We start from the raw sequence: 21,243 nt of genomic DNA on the forward strand, positions 1-21,243 counted from the left end.
CAAAGAAAGGGAAAAGAAAGCAAGAAATGAAGGGACTGTAGCGCTGGAAGCTGGAAAAGTCAGGGTGTAGATTTTCTCAGAGCCTCCAGAGGGAGTATGGCCCTGACAACACCTTGACTTTGGCCCAGTGATTTCAGACTTATAACCTCCAGAATGGTAAGTCTGTGGTAATTCGTTATAGCAGTTATAGGAAACTAACACTAATAACTAAATGTATTAATTTAATGAATTTATTTAAACTAAATATTATTTAATACAGAAAACAGAATACCAGAATTTTTGTAAATTTTACACCATAATCTAAAATATCTGATTTTCTACATGAAAGAAAATAGCAGTCAAAATTTTTCCTATCTTTTTTTTACTACCACATTTTATGTAACTTATTAGAAGGATTAGTCTATAGCTAAACTCTACAGATTGTCTTTATTTTACTACAAATTAATAAGTATAAATAGAATGAAATATTTATGAGTATGACTTATTTTAAGGACAATTAGATGTTATAATTTGTAGTTTTCTGCATTCTACAACTAAAAAGATTTAAAATGTAAACTCATACACTGAACATTAATTTAAAGCACAACTATAAAGAACACCTTATATACACACAGCCTTCATCATCCATTAAAAATCTAACGTTGAGATCTACTTTTAAGGCTCTCTAAGACTCCCTTTGTATAAGAACATGTCCATGAAAAATTGTCTACCATTGTATAACTAGCCCCTTATACAACATCTCTGAATAACTCTCCCTGCATAACTTCTATCAATCAATATGGGAATCTCCTCAAGGTAAGCGGATCTTGGCTGTCTCAAAAAAGATATCATAAACTAATTCACATTACAGTGGGTTTTCATAAAAGTTCAATATGCTGCCTTTTCCACAGGTTATGTATAGTTGAATAATCCAAAACTAGGAATAAATTTCTAATGCTGTAACTTTGGGCATTAGTGACAGGCTGCTGAGAGACAGATGTTTGAGGGTAAAAGGCTGTCCCATAACCATTCGATGTAGAATTATACACTGACCCCTCTCAAATTTATATCTCCAGCCCTACAATCTCTCTTGAATTCCAGACTCAAAGTCAAACCACCTACATGACATTTCCACTTGGATACCTAATGATCATCTCAAACTTAACATGTCCAAAACTAAAATGTTGATGTTTCATACCCCACATCTAATCCACCAACAAATCCTAGACTGACATTCATCAGGTATGCAGGGCTACACCTTTTCCAACTTTTAAAATATGGAAATGCTTCAATGAAGTAGATGCTGCCTCACATACCCAAGTACCCAGCCTCCCCTTCCCAGCTCCCCTGGCCCTTCCCCTGACATAACCCAGACCTCTCCACAATCAACAGCTCAAGAGAAAAATGCCAGGTATAGGTGTAGCACGGCTCACCAAGGATTCTGTTCCAGAACTAAGGCCAGCATCCATTTTGATAGGTTGGTGCCTATACCTTACAAATATAAATATTTTTCAGTTCTGTCACCCCTACCACACTCCAACCACTGATCCCTTCCTTTACAACTACCATCCCAGTCAAGCCACCATTCACTCTATTGCAATAGTCTCCAAACTGGTCTCTATACGTCCATTTTTGCTCCCTTCCGGTCACATTCAACTCTCCACAGTGTAACCATAATGATTAAAAATATAAATCCCTCTGATCATTCCCCTACTCAAAATCTTTCAATAATTTCCCACCAAACTTAAAATAAAACAAAAAATCCTTAATTTAGCCTACAACCTCTACATGATTGGCCTCAGGACACATTTATTGAATGAACGAATGAAAATAACCGTAGAGCTATAAAAAACTAAGAGCATGAGCTATGTAGCCTAACCTACTGTGTTTCCCCGAAAATAAGACCTAGCTGGACCCTCAGCTCTAATGCGTCTTTTGGAACAAAAATTAATATAAGACCCATTCTTACTTTAGTGTAAGACCCGGTCTCACTAAAGTAAGACCAAGTCTTATATAATATAATATGATATGATATATGATACGATATAATATAATATAATATAATACACCCAGTCTTATTTTATTATAAGACTGGGTATAATATAATATAATATAATATAATATAATATAATATAATATAATACCCTCGGGTCTTATATTAATTCTTGCTCCAAAAGACACATTAGAGTTGATGGTCAGCTAGGTCTTATTTTTGGGGAAACATGGTAGCTTTCCTACTTATTAGTTGTGAAACCTTGGATGAGTTAGTTAACTTCTATAAGCTTCAGTATAATCACTGAGATTACACCTAGAAAACCATAAGATTCTGAGAAGATAAAATGAGATTGTACTTAATATTTAATACTCTAATAAAAGCTTCATAATAGTAACCTTATTACGTCAATGCCCTCACTTTATACACAAGGAAACTAAGTATAATTAAGTCCACAGGCAATCTAGGTTAATGAAGACTAGTATTATGAGTCATTATAAATATATATTGCAAAAACACAGTAAATTTTTAAGTACAGAATTCCTATAATCACAAGTAAATCCAATTGAAAAATAATTGTAAATAACAAAACATAGAATAAAGAAAGTATTACAAAGTTTTGAAAGATTTTCTAAAGCAATTCCAGAACTACTGAATTACACTGTTCCTTTCTTCCCCAGGTATTCTAATTATTTTACACTGGAAAAAGTTTTTCTAAAGGAATCCATCTCTGATTTTATAATAGAAATCAGTACAAAAAATTTTATTTGCTTTACACAAATTAAACTTATAAAATAAATTTGCTTCCATAAAGGATAAAAATTTAAAGTCTTCAAGTGAGTTAAACAGCAATTCCCCAAAAGTCCCCCAAATTTATGATTAAATCGATATACTAATTTCTGATGCTACTAGAAAAACTATAACTGCTTTGTACAAAGATGCAGAATGGGAAACCAAACAGTAAAATTTTATCTCCTTCAATAATGAGGCACTTGTCCTTTTACAGATTCACATTTTAACAGCAAGCTTTAATTCCTCAAAGCAAGAATTAGTTTCTTTATATCACTTAAAGCAGGAAAAGAAACCAAAAAGTGATCAGGTCAGATAAGAGATTTTCTTAAAAAATCTTGCTCCAGAGTTTTAGAATTCTTTTCAATACAGTTTTGGCTCAGACCTTTAATTCATATATAATCTACGCCATTAAATATATATATATATATATATATATATATATATATATATATATATATATATATATATATATATATATATTTTACTATTAGGTACATATTTAAAACGCCAAATTTTATTTTCTCTTTGCAGTTCTCAATTGAGATGACATAAATACTGCTAACTTTGAACTACATCAAATGCAAGCTGTTAAACTGAATTTCCATAAATAACTCTATACTGCTGATACCACTTCTGATATTTTAAATAAATCCAATAACAGAAAAATACATATACTCTCTAACTGTATCTCTAGGGTTACTATAGCAGTTAGATTTCTTTGCTTGTAAGCCACAGAAACTAATTTTGGCTAGGAAAACTGGGAATTTATTGGGAAAATATGGGTAATTCAGAGAATTCCAAAAAGAGGCTGGAAAAATCAAGCTTAGAACAGAGAGGTATCTGGATATATCATCCCATCGAGACTCCTCTCAATGAGTGAAAAGCAATTTCCCAGAAGAAATTGGGTTGATAATAGGAAATGGAAAATATGCTGAGAAGGGAGATTTTAAGACAGGTGTATGTAACTTACTGTAACATTCCAGAAATAGTCTTATGATTTAATGTGTACTGAGTCTGAAGTTCTCCAATAACAGGCAAAACAAGATAACATCATTGCAAGGATCCTATCTTCTAACATCATTAGAAAACTTTTATTTTGTTTCAGTATCTAAATTATTCTAAACATTTTCTAGGCCATAAAAGCAATTTCCAATGGCCAGTTATCAATCTTAGCATATATTAAATGTCCACAGCTGTTTTGGAGTTATTTTAATTTTACAGAATAATGAATTGTGTGAGTGGTAAACACCATACTAGGTCTACTCCAAAAATACTTGGTTCTCACAGGTCAGTGATGCTATTACAGAATGGAAAGAAACTGCTCTCTCTATTAGCAAAAAACAGTGGTTTCCAACTTATTATTTTTGAGTTGTGGAATGCTTAAAAGAAAGCTTTACAGATTTTGGTCCTTGTTAGTTGAAAATGACAAATATAGAGCTAACTACTTATCTAAGTCAGAGGCAACAAAACAAGTGGTTGTAAATATTTCAACATGAGGTAAACTTCTATAAGGAAGGAACTATAAGTCTAGCACAGATAGTCTGTATTCTGTACACTGTGCTGTAACCCAGAGCTCAGCCCTCTGTTCTACTCTCTATATACTCACTTCCCTGGTCATCTCATCTGATATCATGGCTTTAAGTACCATTAACAGTTTCCAATTTAATATTTTTAAGTCAACCACCCCCATACCGATAGCTCTAGTACAGGCCTCTCTCCACTGATCTCCAACTGCCTTTTCATCATGTCCTTTTAGATGTCTAAAAGACATCTCAAACTTAATATACCAAAATCAAACTGATCTTCCTCCTAAAATCTTTCTCATATCAGTTGATGACAGTTCCATCTTACTCTGAGATCAAAAATCTTAAAGTCATCTTTGACTCTTTTCTTTCTCTCATCCCCCATATCCAATACATCAGCAAATCCTATTAACCCTGCCTTAAAATTACATACTGTATTCACACAATTCTCACCCCTCCACTGGCTGCCCACACCACTACCATCTCTCATCTAGACTGTAATTACAGCAGTAGACTCTTAACTGGTACTCAGCTTCCACAGTCTATTTCCAATAAAGAAGTCAACAGGATCCTTTTCAAACCAAGTCAGAGTATACCAGTCTTCTGCCCAAATTTCTTCAACGGCTCCCCACTTCACTGAGGGTAAAAGTCAAAATCCTTACAATGCCCTACAAGATCAGGCTTAGCTGATCTAGCTCCATTCTCCACATACCTCCATCACTCCAACAACCCCTTAACTCCATATCCCCAATCATCTGTCTTGCTCTGTAACTTCTCTGAGCTTATGTCTGACTAATCTCCCCTTCAATAATTCAAGCCCAGACATGCTGGCCTTTCGGCTTGTCCTCAGACACACCAGACTTGTTCCTACCTTTGCAGGTAGGGCCTTTGCAGTGACTGTTCCCTCTACCAGGAATATTCTTCTCTTGAATATCTATATGGCTAACTCCCTCACTTGCTTCATGTCTTTGCTCAAATGTCACCTTTGCAGGATGGCCTAACCTGACCATTCTATTTTAAATTGTAACTTCCATCCCCAGATCTATCTATCCCCCTTTCTCAGCTCTACTTTATTTTTCCACAACTGTCATCCCTTTCTACTATACTATACTTACCACATATATATTTATCATTTATGATATGTCTCTGACTTGAATGAAGATCCACAAGGATCTTTGTTTTATTTGTTCCATGATTTATCCGAAAGACCTAGGATATGTCTAGTACTTAGATGCTCAAAAAGTTTTGTTACATAAATGAACTAAATAAATGAATGAATTAGCAAATAAGCCTTGTTTTATATACATACATTCCCAGCACTACTTTTATTTTTAAACAATCAACTTTTCAAGTAGGTCAGGAATAAAATTTTTATCGGCTCTTGCAAAAAGGTGGATGTGCTGTTTTTGCTGGGTGGGGAAATGAACTAAAAGAAAAGAATTGAATCTAGTATATTACATGTCTCTTGTCTCTCCACAAAGTTAAATAAAGAGATCATGTTTATTATTATTAAACTTCAAAAAGAAAATAAAAGCTATCCTGTGAAATTCTTCAAATCAACCAGTACTTATACACTATCCTAAAGTAATTATGTCCTAATATGTTATATGACTAAGACAGAAAAAAATACTTTACAATAAAATATTCATGAGTTTGAGTTAAAAGATTTCATATATATATATATATATATATATATATATATATATATATATATATATATTTTTTAAATAAGCAAAATTATCAATCTTTTACAACTTGAATAATGCCATGGAGTTTAAGTGTGTGCTCTGATAATCAATACTGCCACCCAGTGGCAAATATTAAAATCTAAAATCAAAGGTTTGAAACAAATATAAGACAAAGGATCCAAGAACCAGGTGCTCACATTCAATTTTTCTCTCAATGCTTAAAATTATGTTTTGTATACCAAGTAAATTACATAATTTATTGGAGTGCTAGTCTTCTAAAACATCTATATTTGAATGTTCATATATCACTATACTAGCAAACTAATACATTTCTAATTCATTCATTCAACCAAAAAAGAAAAAAAAAAAAATGAGTGCCTACTATTAATACATGTCAGGCTCTACAGAAGGTGCTGAGGACACAAAGGTGATCAAAACATAATCATTCTCAACTTCATGGAGTTTACATTCCAATATTAAAGATAACCAAAGGATCACACAAACATAAATGTGATAAATGCAATAAATTAAAAAGGCAGAGTCCTATGAAAGCTTATAACAGGGGGATCTGACCTAGTCTTAGAATGTTAATGGGGTGAGGCTATTCTAGGAGGAAGTTCAGGAATCAGAAAGGCCTTGAAATAGTAAAGGACGAAGAAGATGCAGGAAACTGAAAAAAGTCCAAATAAAGTGTGACTTTATCAGAGGCACTGATAAAAACACCAAATTACATGATTTACATATTCAGATACTATCTTTTAATCAATAATGTAAAGGCTGAAAACAACCAACTCCAATCTTTATGTGAGAACTGTACCTAAACTGGACTGAAAAGAAATAGTGAAAACATAAAGAATATCCTAAACACGTTTAAAAGGATTGAACGATACAACTGAGCTGGGCATTCTGGAATAGGAAAGGAACAGGGACAATTTTTAAATGGTTAAGCAACAGTCTTGTATATAATAGATGAACCTGTTTTTCATATCTCTGGAAGAGGAAAAAAATGTTTTGTTGTAGTGGATTAAGAAAAAAAAATTGTCCTCAGAACGCTACTGGTTTATCTTTATAAACTGTCTACTCCTACCATCTGTTTCACGTTGCAAAGTTTTTCTGAGAGGAGAGAACTACTTAGGCCATTCCTTGTCGATTACAGCAACAATCTATACTTTAAAATATTTCATTTAAACTTGTATTTGTTTAGGAGATTCCAATCACTTGAACCCCTTTCTTCTGTTTGGGGAAATCTCACAATGTGTGATTTTTCTTTTTTTTTTTTCTTTTTTTTTTTTTTTTCAGAAACAGGATCCCTTCCCACTACACAAATGAGAAAAGTCAAATTCTCTATTTCTATATCTTAAGGCAGCGAGGTATAGGGTAAGCTGAGGTTCAGCCAAGCAGATGCTACTAAGCAGGACTTCAAATCTTCACTCGTGATACAAAGATGTGGGCACAATAAAGGACTCTCTCTCCATGCCTGCAGCATGCAGTACCCATAGTGAACAAGCCAGTGGTGGCAGTGACAGGAATATCCTAATCAAACATTCCTGTGGCTCCATCTTTGCTGTGAATCTACCCACTTAGTCTTCTGTTGTACCTCCCCCTTTCCAACCCAGGTTTTTCCAGCCTTCCCATCTCTTTTGTGAGCGACTCAGTATCCTTTTGTATTAGGTTACAGGTTAAGAGAACCAAAAATAAGTTGCTTAAATAGGCTAAAAGTTAATTTCTCTCTCATGAAACATCCTTGAGGCAAATGGGCAAGTGCTACTGGTTACTATAGTTATTGTCATTTACTAGCCATAGGGGAAGATGTCAATAGTCTAAAATTTCTACACAGCACTTCCACTTGCATCCTACTGACCCAAACTTAGTACAGTAGCCATACTAGCTGCAAGGAAGACAGAAATGTGGTTTGTAGCTGGAAGGCCACAGGCTGAGCCAAAAAGCTCAGTGAATTCTATTATTAAAAAGAAGGTAAGAACGAATGCTGGGACGTAGTGGTTACTGCCATACCTTCCAGTAACTACCTTTTCTGCTCAAGTTAGCCAGACAGTTTCTGTTGCATACAATCAAAGACTTCCAGGGATTCCGATTTTTTTTAACATTATGTAAAAGATAGAAACCTGGTGCCACTGTTAGCAAGTTGATTGTGGGATGGGGGAAATACCACACTTTGGAGTCTGCTTTGAAAATTAACGTTTTACAGTATTCTTTACATATGAACATAAATCTAATTTGTTATATCTTGATTTTGATGTCTTCTAAAACTTCTTTATCCCAATTTTGGAAGCCATATTAAAATAAAAATTCTTTTCAAAGTTGCCTTTTTCCCTCCTGTGACTTATTAAGACAAAAAAAAAATTATTATGTGACAAATGCCACAGAACACAGAAGCAGATGAGTACACACAGTGAGTACACACTTTAAGTAATCTATTTAATATGCATATAGCATTAACAACTATGCATTATGACAAAATTAAACATTCATTATGCAGTGAACGTGTGTTTTTCAAATGTTGCATTTAGTATTTTCTAATTTCTCTATTTTATTTTTTTTATTTTTATTAAATGTATTGGGGTGACACTGGTTAGCAAAATTACATAGGTTTCAAGTGTACAATTCTAAAATACATCATCTATATATTGCGTTGTCGGTTCACCACCAAGTTAGTTCTCCTTCCATCACCAGCTATTTGGGATTCTCTACTATTTTAGCTTTCAGTTTTTGTTAAGTGGCTTCTATAGGAAAAGAGGGACAATTGACTTTAACGGTGCCATCTACCCTTAAAATATACATCTATGTAACTTGGAAAAATGTTTCAAAAGGTTAAAAAAATGAAATTAAATGGTTAAGGAAGAAAGATGAGAAAGTTAAGGGGGTGGGTGGAAGTACAGTGATGGTTGAGCAGATGTCTTAGGCTGTGCTACACAGAAAAACTAATTTAGAAAGCAAAGAGACAGGAAGACCAGGTAGAACAAGCACTAGAGAAATGTTAGGAAGGGAATCCAAAACTTAACATAAAGCTATGCTTTTCCTCTATTCTCTTAATAAAATCTCAATTTCTAAAAAAATAACACTTTTTTTTTGGTATAGACTAGCATAGAACCAAAGAGAATAACTAGAGTTAACCAATATAAAAGAATAAAATAGAATGAAGGTAGCAACAGCCTATCATTTTTAACCCAAAGAATACAGTTCTAAATAACATATTACAAAAAAACTGCCAGCCATTTACGGTCAAGATGGCAGAAAAGGTAAACTCTGTGCTCACTTCTCTCATGACCACATCTAAATTACAATTAAGCCACAGAACAACCATCACTGAGAATCACCTGAAGTCTAGCTGAACCAAAGCCCTACAACTGTAGACATACAGAAAAAGCCACCTCGAGACTGGTAAGAGGGGCAGACACAGAACGGGCTTGCCCAAAGCCCACGTGTGACCATTAAAAATCAGGAGGCATATCTCGGCTGCAGTAGGACTCTCCCAGAGGAGTGAGGGGTCCCAGCCCAATGCTAGGCTCCCCAGCCCAGAGTTCCAGTACAGAGGGAGAGAACTCGCCATAATTTCTGGTTGTGAAAAGCAGCAGAGATTGTGGCTTAGTGAGATGGAGGTCAGCTGGAGTCGCAGGTGTACCTCTTAAAGGGACCATGCACGGACTAACTCACTGATGGACTCACTCGCTCTGATCTCCAGTGCTGAGGCAGCAGCTCAAAAGGTGCCAGGGACATATGCGGAGGAACTGAAATGTCTGGTTTCAAGGTGAAGGCTGAAGGAACAGTTCCCAGTCGGAGGAGCGGATGGAAGCCATTGTTTCTTTGTTGAGCCTTCCCCCTTCTCTGTGTGCAGACGCAGGTATATGTAGACATCATATATGAGTCTCCATTAAATTGGCTACCACCTTTCTTCTGCCCTGCCCTAGTAATTCCTGGAGACCATGCCCCACCCAACCCAAGACACTTCCAGTGGGTTTTCTGTACAAATAACCTGTCTTAGCTCATGCTGTGGACTTTCATAAAATGTCTCAAAAATTCATAAAACCCAAATAAGCAGCATTTGGCTTCAGCATGTCCCTTACCTCTGGCTGAGCGGCCCTAAGCCCAGCACTAGTGACAGGCAGCCTCAGTTTGCAGATGGCCTCTTGAGGTACCTCTAAACCCAGAGTGGGCAGCAGCCATCTGCACATTGCCTTGTGGTTCATACCAAGTGGCCCTGGGCAGAACACAGGCTGCAGCTAAACGTGGCCTGCAGCAACACCGCTCCCAGGAGGCCCCAGGGTTGGAACACCTGGTAGTCAGCTTCAGATCATGCTGGAGCATCACCCAGCTGCCTCTAAGGATGACACACCCAAAGGGCAGGCTGGGCAGGCATCACAGACCCACTAAAGGGAACCCTCCTCTGCAGGGTCAGCCCCTGCACCACTGCTCCTCTGCTGTAGTCACGGCCAGTCCTCACAACCAATGAGCCCGAGGGTCAATCCCTCCCCCTGATGTGCAAACAGAAACCAAGGCTCAACTACAACAGGAGGACAGGCACACACAACCCATACAAGGGACACTTGGAGCACCTGGCTCTGGTGACCAGAGAGACTGCACCACTGGGTCCCACAGGACACCTACTACAGAAGGCCACTCTACTAAGACTGGGAGGCATAGCGGCCCTACTTAATAAATAGAAACAAACACAGGGAGGCAGCCAAAAAGGGGGGAAAAAGAAACATTTCCCAAATGAAAGAACAGAACACAGCTCCAGAAAAAGAACTAGACAAAATGGAGACAAGCAATCTACCAGACGCAGAGTTCCAAACACTGTTTATTAAGGTGCTCGATGATCTCAGGGAGAACTTCAACAAAGAGATAGAAAACATAAAAATAGAGATAGAAAACATGAAAAAAGAACCAGTCAGAAATAAAGAATACAATAATGGAGATGAAGACTGCATTACAGGGTATCAACAGCAGATTAGATAAAGCACAGGATTAAATTAGCAATTCAGAAGGTAGCAGAAAACACCCAATCAGAACAGCAAAAAGAAAAAATAATCCATAAAAATGAAGAGAGTTTAAGGGGCCTGCGGGACAATATCAAGTGTAGGGTACCAGAAGGAGAAGAGAGAGAGCAAGGAGTCGAAAACCTGTTTGAAGAAATAATGACAGAAAACGTGCCTAATCTAGAGAAGGAAACCGATATACAAGCCCAGGAAGCACAGAGAGTCCCAAACAACATAAACCCAAATAGGCCAACACCAAGACACATCATAATTAAAATGCCAAAAGTTAAAGACAAAGACTAAATCTTAAAAGCAGCAAGAGAATAGCAGTTAGTTACCTACAAGGGAGCTCCCATAAGACTAGCAGCTGATTTCTCAATAGAAACTTTGCTGCTGGCAAGAAGAGAGTGGCAGGAAGTATTCAAAGGGATGAAAATCAAGGACCTACAAACGAGATTACTCTGCCCAGCAAAGCTATTGTTTAGAATTGAAGGCCAGATAAAGAGCTTCCCAGACGAAAAAAAGATAAAGGAGTTCATCACCACCAAACCAATATTACAAGGAATCTTAGAGGACTTCTTTAAGAAGAAGAAAAAGAAAACAAAGATGATCAAAAATATAAATAATAAAAAGGCAATAACTACATATCTGTCAACAATTACTTTAAGTATAAATGGATTAAATGCTTCAATCAAAAGACATAGGATGACTGAATGGATAATAAAACAAGACCCTTACATAGGCTGCCTACAAGAGACTCACTTCAGATTGAAAAGCACACACAGACTGAAAGTAAAAGGGATGGCAAAAGATATTTCCTGAAAGTGGAAACAAAAAACAAACAAACAAAAAAAGCTGAGGTAGCAATACTTACACCAGACAAAATAGACTTTAAAACAAAGGCTGTAGTAAGAGACAAAGAAGGACCCAGGAATTGTACTTCTGGGTATTTATCTGAAAAAAACCAAAATGCTACTTTGAGGGGGCATGTGCATCCATGTGTTCATTGCAGCATTGTTTATAATGGCCAAGAGGTGGAGGCAGTCTGGTGTCTGTTGATGGAAGAATAGATAAAGAGGAGGTGTTACATATACCGGGGATGCCGAAAAAAAAAAAAGGTACACAAGTGGACATTTTGGTCAACGTTGCTCAAGCAGTAGTTTGCCATAATCAGAAGTGTCTGGATGCTGATGGTAACCACTTTGATACCTCTTGTAATTGCAGAAGTCAAACGTGACTTGCATTCATCTTTTATTATTGGTATATACTGAGTATTACAATATTAATACAGTTTTCCTTTCTTAAATTGTGTATGCATTTTTTGGTACCCTCTGTATACAGTGGAATATTGGTTGGCCATGGAAGGGAATGGGTTCTCGCCACCTGCAGTGGCATGGATGGACCTGGAGGGTATTGTGCTGAGTGGAGTATGTCAGACTGAAAAAGACAGATGCAATGTGATTTCGCTTATATGTGGAATCTAAAGAACAAAATAAACAAACAAAACAGAAACAAACTCATAGATACAGGAAACATTTTAACGGTTGCCAGGTGGGAGGGAGTTTTGGGGTGAGTGAGAAAGCGGAAGGAATTAAGAAGTACAAATTGCTTGTTACACAGTAGTCATGGGGTTATAGGGTATAGCATAAGGAATATAGTCAATAATATTGTAATAACTACGTATGGTGTCAGATGGGTACTAGATTTATTGGGGTGATAGATGGGAGGGGAATTGGGGGACAGGGAGAAAAAGGTGAGGTGATTAAGAAATACAAATTGGTAGTTACAAAATAGTTGTGGGGATGTAAAGTAAAGCACTGAGAATATAGTCAATAATATGGTAATAACTATGTATAGTGCCAGGTGGGTACTAGACTAGTCAGGGGAATCACTTCTTAAATTATATAAATGTCTAACCACTATGATGTACACCTGAAATTAATATAAAATAATGCTGAATGTCAAAATAAATAAAGTGTAAAAAAAAAAAAAAAACCTGCCAGATTTTGAATCTTATAAAGACTGCCTCCTTAGCTCTCATTTTCAAATATTTCCAGGTCTTTGATCCTTCCTCAGATGTCCTAGAAATAAACCTTTCTTTCTATCCCTCAATGATTCCTCCACATTCTACACATCTGAAATAAAAAACTCATTTCCCCCGCTAATGATTTTGGTCATAATCCCAACTACTGTAAGCTATGCTTCCTTAAATATAGAATCAGGGATCAGGTTTGGAACTCAAAGGAACCAGTCTAAAGAAGCACAATATCTCTTTCACCAAGCACTCTACCCTCAAAACATTCACATCAATTCAGAGGTCATTTCTGTAATTATTATAATTAATAATGGTATAAAATGCATCTGATTTCTGTACATTTTATAATTTATTTAAATATATATATATATATATATATGCACACACATATATGTATACATATATGTATATATATAAAACTACACATATCATTTTGCTTTTGCTTCCTCATTTCCATTTGCTTATAGACATGTAAAAATCAGGAATTTTTATGATTTGAGGCATTACTAAAGAGAATATGTGAAAGGCCAATTAACAAAGGACAGGGGAACAAAAGACAATCTTATTTTAAACCATATTACAAAATAAGCTTTTTCAAAGAAGGACTGATAAAAGAACAAAACGACAAGATATGTTCATAAACCAGTGTATACAAATGTATTCCCCTTTTCCTTTCACGATGGTTGGAACAAAATGGAGATGAACAGCAGTTGAAGAGCAGTTTGAAATCATTATGTGTATAAACTACACCTCTATTTCTCAGGCCTTAATTTAAATATATTCTTATAGCATTCTCCTTAGAAAAGGACATTATTTTAGTTTCAAGACTGAAACGAAAGAAAAGATACTTGAGGCACTTTTTAGGAGAAGAAAGATCACAGATTATTAAAATAGCCACTTAATAAAATACATGACAGTATAATTAAAGAACACTAAGAAATTTGTATCTGTCATCATCATACTAGGTAATCAAATTCAATTCAATAAGTAATCACTGGTATTTTGTGTGGCTGGCATAACTAATTTTTTAATGAGATAACATGGGTTTAAGATGGGCATAATTTATACGAAGCCTGAAATAATTCTTTGAAGTACTCAACAAACTCAGTAACATGTTTTTAAAAGTTATCTCAAGAGTGTGGAATACAACTGTGTGAGGACCACATTCCCTTTGGTTTTTCCTTAGATACCCTGTTTCCCAAAAAATAAGACCTATCCGGCCAATCAGCTCTAATGCGTCTTATGGAGCAAAAATTAATATAAGACCCGGTATTATATTATATATTGTATTATATTATATTATAAGACCCAGTCTTATATTATAGTACAATAAGACCAGGTCTTATATTAATTTTTGCTCCAAAAGATGCATTAGAGTTGACTGTCGAGCTAGGTCTTATTTTGGGGGAAACACGTAGCACTATCGTTACTATTGCTACTATATTATAATAACACATGATCACGTAAGTTCGTAATATATATTTCCTGATTTCCTGAGTCAAAGTTCTCTCTATCAACAGGATTAATACATTGGAACAAAGTAAGCTCTCAATATATAAATATAGTTAGTACAAAGTAAGCTATAGATCGGCAAGTATATGGATAACAGGCCTAACTCTCCTTTTAATTCCACAGTGACACAATTTTTGATTTTATATCCAAATACTTAAGTCAATTAAAACTCTTCAATGTAATTTAAAATTAATCTTTAATGATAGATATTTGTAAATATGGTTTTGAAATTCTTCCCCAGGAATCTTTCGCAATGAACAGCTGAAGGATTTTATCTTCTATTTTCTGAATATTCTATGTTCTTTTAAAAATAGCCACAAGAGGTCACTCTTTCCTAAGAAATAAGTTTAATATGCTGCAGTACCTTGAAGATACACATTTATTTTCTCAATGAATTATTTATGTTACCCATCATAAATCAAATTTTAATCCACCACACATTAAAGTCAGTCATCAAATCTTTGGGGATTCAACAAAGAATTACAGAAGATCACAATGACTGTACAGCTACAATTTAAAAAGAGCTTCACATTTAACGGCACTTGAGTCTCAAAACAGCATGTGGATTAAATCTTTACCAGTTCTATTTATTAAGAAGCAACCTATTAAGAAGTTGATTGTTTACTGAACATTCTAAAAACAAAACAAATACATGAGACTTGAGCGTTACAAACTATAGCAAAACAGATGAGTGTGGATTTGTATTAATCTACTAGACATACGAATGAATGTTTCAAAGGCCATCACACCACACCATACATTCTTACCTTGCCAACTATCGTTGCAGACACACAATTTTTCTCCTGTTAGGTCACAATAACCGTGATCTGGACTGCCGCAGTTGGCTTTACAGTAAGGAATATCACAGGCTTCACCCTTCCAGTATTTATCACATTCACAATACACTTGACTTGGAACAGAGCTACTAGTTGTACACTTCCCATGACCAGAGCAATTGTTAGGACAAGAATTGATTCTGTAAAATAGAATTCACATCTATTCAAATTCAAGGTCATTGAAAAAGAATTTTGGTTGATTATTTTGTAAGCTTTATCATTTTATGTTGTTTTATGTACTTCATTTAATGGAATTTCACAATGAAACTTGAACTAAACCCTGTACCCTTTTACCCCTAATGCGATTCAGTTATATTTACTTGCCACAGGCCTTAGTTTATCCAAAGAGTTTACCTGGCTACCAAGACTCCAAACCTCCAAGGACTATACACTCAACATCTGCAGAATATATACTATTCCAAGCACAATGCGTTGTAAAGACTTAAGTACTCAAATGTTTTGAATATATATTTCACAGAAAAATAAATAAATTCATGAATACTTGAGACAACATGAGAAGCCAAGATATAACTTGGTTATATAATATTTAAATAGCACGCTATCACCTATGTGGTGTTACAAAGAAACGAGGCGTTTGCCAAATTTTGTTTTAAGGCCCTTTAATCAATGATATTCTTTCTACTACATATTTATTCTCCTTTACATACATACCTGAGACAAATAAATCCTATAATAAATTGTTGATTCTGGATATTTAGAGTATTTTATTTCTGGTGAAAAATTCTCTGGTTACCATTTTTCTACATTCTAAAGAAAAGAAAAAAACCTGTGTCTAGTTGCTCTGTGCCACTCCTGTGTCTGTGCCTTCCTGTGAAACTGTCTCTGGCTACATCACTTCACCCTGCACTTTCAGATTTAAAAAAATTTTATATAAAGTATACGACACAGCATAGATTCTCAGTAAATACTATTTTTCTTATTTTAGAGGAGACAGTGGTAGAACCATCTCCCTTATCTCTTAAAGCCTCAATTTCCTCCTGTGTAAAATGGGAAAAATTCCCACTTGACAGAACTGTGACGAGAATGAAAGAACACAATGCATACAGGGCCTCCAGGAGTCTATGGAATATGGAAGGACTATGAAAACTTAGCTCCCAAACCTCTCTTCAAATTAGGAGTAGCATCCCTTGGAGCACAGAAAGGCAAGTGACTGACTCCCTGTAATACTCCCACACAGCTGTCGCTACGAGTGAAATTACACTATTTCATATTTGTTTACTTAACCATTTACCAACAAACAATTTTAAATTTCATAATTTTTAACCAACATTAACATGCTAGCGTAACGTCCTGAGACTTAGAATGTATCCTAATACAAGCTTAGACAGTATTTGAGGCATGTTGTTAAGATTTTGTCACTTAGGAAGAGAGCCTGTATATTTTGAAATTTAACACACTAGTTTCTAGCCTGCTCCTCATATATGAGACATTTACAAAAACAAACAGTAAACTCTTCTAAGTCGAACTATAAGAATCATTACAATATGAAATTTTTAAAAATACTTACGAATAAAAAATGTTGAAACCAGTAAGATTATATGCAGCATCACTAAAAAAATGTAAGAGTGCATAGCCAGATGTTGTAACAACTTCAGGCACAGTTTCATTTCCTCTTATTTCAGGAACTATCAAACCACTGTAAGAGAGCAAAATTGAACGTTATGTATACTAATATACATATGACTATTAATCACATAACATTTACTCAAAAATGTTCTTCTCATGATCACTAAGTATCTATATTGCATTAAGCAACTAGAAGGAGAATAAATCTGAAACAAGGTCCTATCCATTTCTCATGCAATTAGCTCTACCACTGCCGTCAACAGACTAACGTCCACTTTCATGCCACCACTCTCCTTTTTTTCTTCTCACCATTTAGACTTACTGTCCCATTTCTCCCTTTTGTGTTGTTATCCATTCTCTCCTAATACTATAGGGTGGTCTTTTACTTAACTCTTATAGACCTTCACTTACAGCCACCTTGGTACTCTGACCTTGTAGCTTTACTTTTTGCCACTAGTTGCTAATTCTGATGAAGCCTGAAGGAACACTTCACACCAGCTAAGTGACTACAGTGACATTCTAGCTACAGTTGTACACTTCCAATACACTAACCTAGGTGTTTCAGGTCATCTAAAAATATATACTTTTTATATTTCTTTAAAATTTTGCATTCTTATACAAATTATACTAACATAGGACTATTCCAAAAGACAATCTCAACTTAAGTCCATATGTACACAAAAGAAAACTAACTTTGTTGGGGGGATATAAATGTGCAAAAGCAAGAGTTGTAAGTTAATAACTGGTACTTCTCCCTTTTTAAGGCTACTTGTTCGGGGGGGGGGGGAATTACATATCTTCATTTACTTATTTCAAACTACCCTCTCTAAATCTGTGAAAACATGCAATAGGAGAAGAAGCTGCTAGCAACAAATACACTACTCAAAATAGTCAATTCGTTCAGACACTGTAAAACTTATCTTGAGGCACCATCAGGAACTGAATTCCCTCATTCAAATCATATTTGACAGAACAAAAATTATGATAGTCAAGTAATTTATTTTCCAAACATAGTCTCAAAAGCAAACAAATTAAAAAGTAATCAGCTCTTGATGCTTTAATAATTATTATTACACCTACTGGCTTATGTTTGTGAAGGAACAAAAGACCTATTACAGAATTCAAATTCTATAATAACAGTCTTAGTTACACATATGTATTTTCATTGTAGTGAGATTATATCAAAATGAATACATGGCTAAAAATAATATTCCCATGTCTTTATAACAAAGTTAATCTCTCTAAAACAAATTAAAAGAATAGATTTGTTTGCCTGGTTGTTTGTTTATAAGTATTTTAAAAGCATTACATGCAAAATGGTTTCCACTTCTTGCATAACACACCAAGCAATTTGGACCAACCAACCCTGCCACTGACGTCAACTAGAAAAATGACAAAGTTTATAAAAACAAACAAATCTGCTTTAAGGCACTGGTAAACTAAAAAGATGGTGAGCCCAGACACTGGGGCCATTTCTCCTCAAGGGCATTTTACGATTGCAGAGTTGGAGGTGAGGTCTGAAACGCTAAGAAACTAGGCTGTATTACAGAGCTAGGAAAACAAAAAGTGGAAGCCAGGGCCCTCACTTTGACCTGGGACCGCCAACAAGTAGGAATAAAAGTGAACTAGTAAAAGACAGGCGTCCAGGGGACCGCACTGCAGTGTGGGTGTGAATCACCTTGATACCTGAATTCGGATTCAGTTGACTGTGGACAGCTAGTGTCCCCAGGCACCTCCTGTAGGAATATAATGTCTTTCTACATCTCAAATTATTACTACATATGATTTTACAAACATCATGTTTAGCATATGACTATCCAACACACAATAAAAAAAAATAGCACTTCTCCAATCCAATCCATTCTCCACATTCTAAAATACCTTGCCTATATAATAAAGTCCAATTAATTTAGTGTGGTACACAAGAAAACAATACTACAGCTATCGAGGGATCACAAAACCTGAGCTCATATTCTGAGTCCATCACTTACTAGCTAGGCAAACTTGGACCACTCTCAGAATCCCTCTGTGCCTCAATTCTCCATTTATAAAATGGCAACAGTAATACCTAAGTAAAGGGTTATTGTGAGGCTGAAATGACGTAATGCACAGAAAGAACTCCTGCACACTGCCTGGCATAGAATGAGCATTCAGTAGATAGTACTGACTGCTGCTCATTCACTAATCTGGCTCCTACCTATTCCTTCACATTTCCTGTGATCAAGTTACTCATAACTGCTTACTATTATCCCACATACAATGTCCTTTGGTATGACTATGCCTTTGTACATACGTTTTTCTCTACCAAGAATATCCTATCTGGTCCCCAGACTTTGCCTATCATTCTACTACTCGTGATGAAATTCACCATGAAGAATTAGTCACTTCTTCTGAAGTCGTATAGCAGTCTTTCAAAACTTGATTATAATACTTATTGCATTGTTTTAAAAGTCTGTTAACATGCTGCCACCAGTGCCTAACTCCTATGTAGTGACACAGCTTCAAATCCTTAGGATTTCCCAAGTGATAGGCGCATCTCTACTATTCATGGTGGGCCCTGACAGCTTACGGCAATGAGGACCCATGGTGGGCTGCTAGATAGTGTAAGCCATGAGGTGACTCAGGATAGGAGCTCAGTTCTCCTGAAAGACCAACATGTAATTTAAAGGTTTGGGGTTTTGACAAGAAATTAATGTGACTTCTAGAGAGGAGAGGGGCTAGAGATTGAGTTTGGCCTTGTTGCCAAGGAGCCAATCAATCATGCCCCCATAATGAAACCCCCGTAAAACTTCTGCACACCTGTAGGTCAGGTGAGCTTCCTGGATGGTGATACACATTAATGTGCTGGGAGGGGAACACATACTGAGGACACAGAATTTTTGTTTATGATCCTCCCAGACCTCTCCCTATGTGTCTCTTCATTTGACTGGTTCTGATTTTTACACTTTATAATTAAATTATAATAAGTACAGTGCTTTCCTAAGTTTTGTGAGTCATTCCAACAAATTATTGAACCCGAAGGGGTAGTTGGAACTCCTAAATTTGTAGCCAGCTGGTCAGAAGTGCAAGCAGCCTGGGACCCCTGACCTTGCAGCTGGTGTGTGAACTAAGGATAGTTTTATGGAGGTCTGCGTACTTAACCTATGAAGTTTGGCCCAACTCCAGGTCGTTGGTATTTGAAGTCACTGCAGTGGCCTATATCTTATTCCTTATTACATCCTCCAGACTTACGAAGGTCTCTGGAATTGAGTAGGTGATCAAAAGTGGTCGATGAGGATAAACGGGATCAAATATATGGTGATAGAAGGAGAACTGACTCTGGGTGGTGAGCACACAATGTGATGTATAGATCATGTACTATAGAATTGTACACTTGAAACCTATGTAATTTTACTAACCATTGTCACCCCAACCAACTTTAATTAAAAATAAAAAAATTAAAAGTGTGTTAAACAGCAAATACTTACACAACTGGAATAATTTGTACAATTAGATTCTAAGTTCTCAGCAAAGTGAAATACAAACAGTTTACCTTTTAAGTCACGAGACTGTCAAGTCCTAATCCTGGCTCTACTATCTATTATATGTAAAACTTAATTTCCCTAAGTCTCAATTTTCTCAGCTATAAAAAATGGGGATAATAGTAATTCTTCCACAAGATCCTTGTAAGGATTCAATGACATTTAAACTGCCTACCACAGTGCTTAGCATCAAATGGACAGTCAATAAACTTGAGTTTTCCAGCTCCCACGGGATACCTAACAGGAACACCTGCTAATGAAAAGTCACTGCTTCCATCTTCACAGTCATATACTAAACCTCATCCTGCTAATTATCTTACAAAAGATTCCTTAGTGTCAAGAAAGGGTTAGTAACAGTGTTAGTGGATCACTATTCATTAATGCAAAGTCATTTCAACTACTAGAAAAACAAGTGAAAAGGCACACATCTAAATGATGATGAGTCAACAGTGTCATTAAAAACAAGAGCAATGAGAGCAGAGTGACATCTAAATTGCTGAAAACAAACGTATGAACCCAGGATCTTATCCACAGTACAATGTAACTTTTCACAAGGCTCTACTCCATTTTATATCTATTGTCCTTAGATGAAGAGCTATTCGTGGCTACCCTTCATATAATTTTCAAACAACTCAAAAATTAAGTTCTAAAAGTATTTTGAGCAATAGCAATATCACAGAACAAGTGTCTAAGCTTCCAAGGAGTCATTTTGAAATAGTAATTTGGAAATACATGTCCTTACAAGTTTGTCCAAAAAAATAATAGTTCACATTCCCAATAAAC

At 35.8% G+C, this 21,243-nt stretch overlaps 1 protein-coding gene across 2 annotated transcripts in view; it reads right to left on the reverse strand.

Annotated features, from left to right (window-relative positions):
* Nucleotides 1-21,243, reverse strand: part of ATRNL1 (attractin like 1) — a 564,648-nt gene that overhangs the window by 521,262 nt on the left and 22,143 nt on the right. For both annotated transcript variants that reach the window (XM_019725236.2, XM_074338995.1), the window contains exons 4-5: nucleotides 16,881-17,009; nucleotides 15,284-15,492 (exon numbers count right to left, since the gene is read on the reverse strand). In XM_019725236.2, coding sequence (XP_019580795.2) covers nucleotides 15,284-15,492; nucleotides 16,881-17,009 — 338 coding nt within the window. The remainder of the gene's footprint in view (nucleotides 1-15,283; nucleotides 15,493-16,880; nucleotides 17,010-21,243) is intronic.

This window comes from Rhinolophus sinicus, linkage group LG07, assembly GCF_036562045.2.
Source record: "Rhinolophus sinicus isolate RSC01 linkage group LG07, ASM3656204v1, whole genome shotgun sequence".
Lineage (NCBI taxonomy): Eukaryota > Metazoa > Chordata > Mammalia > Chiroptera > Rhinolophidae > Rhinolophus > Rhinolophus sinicus.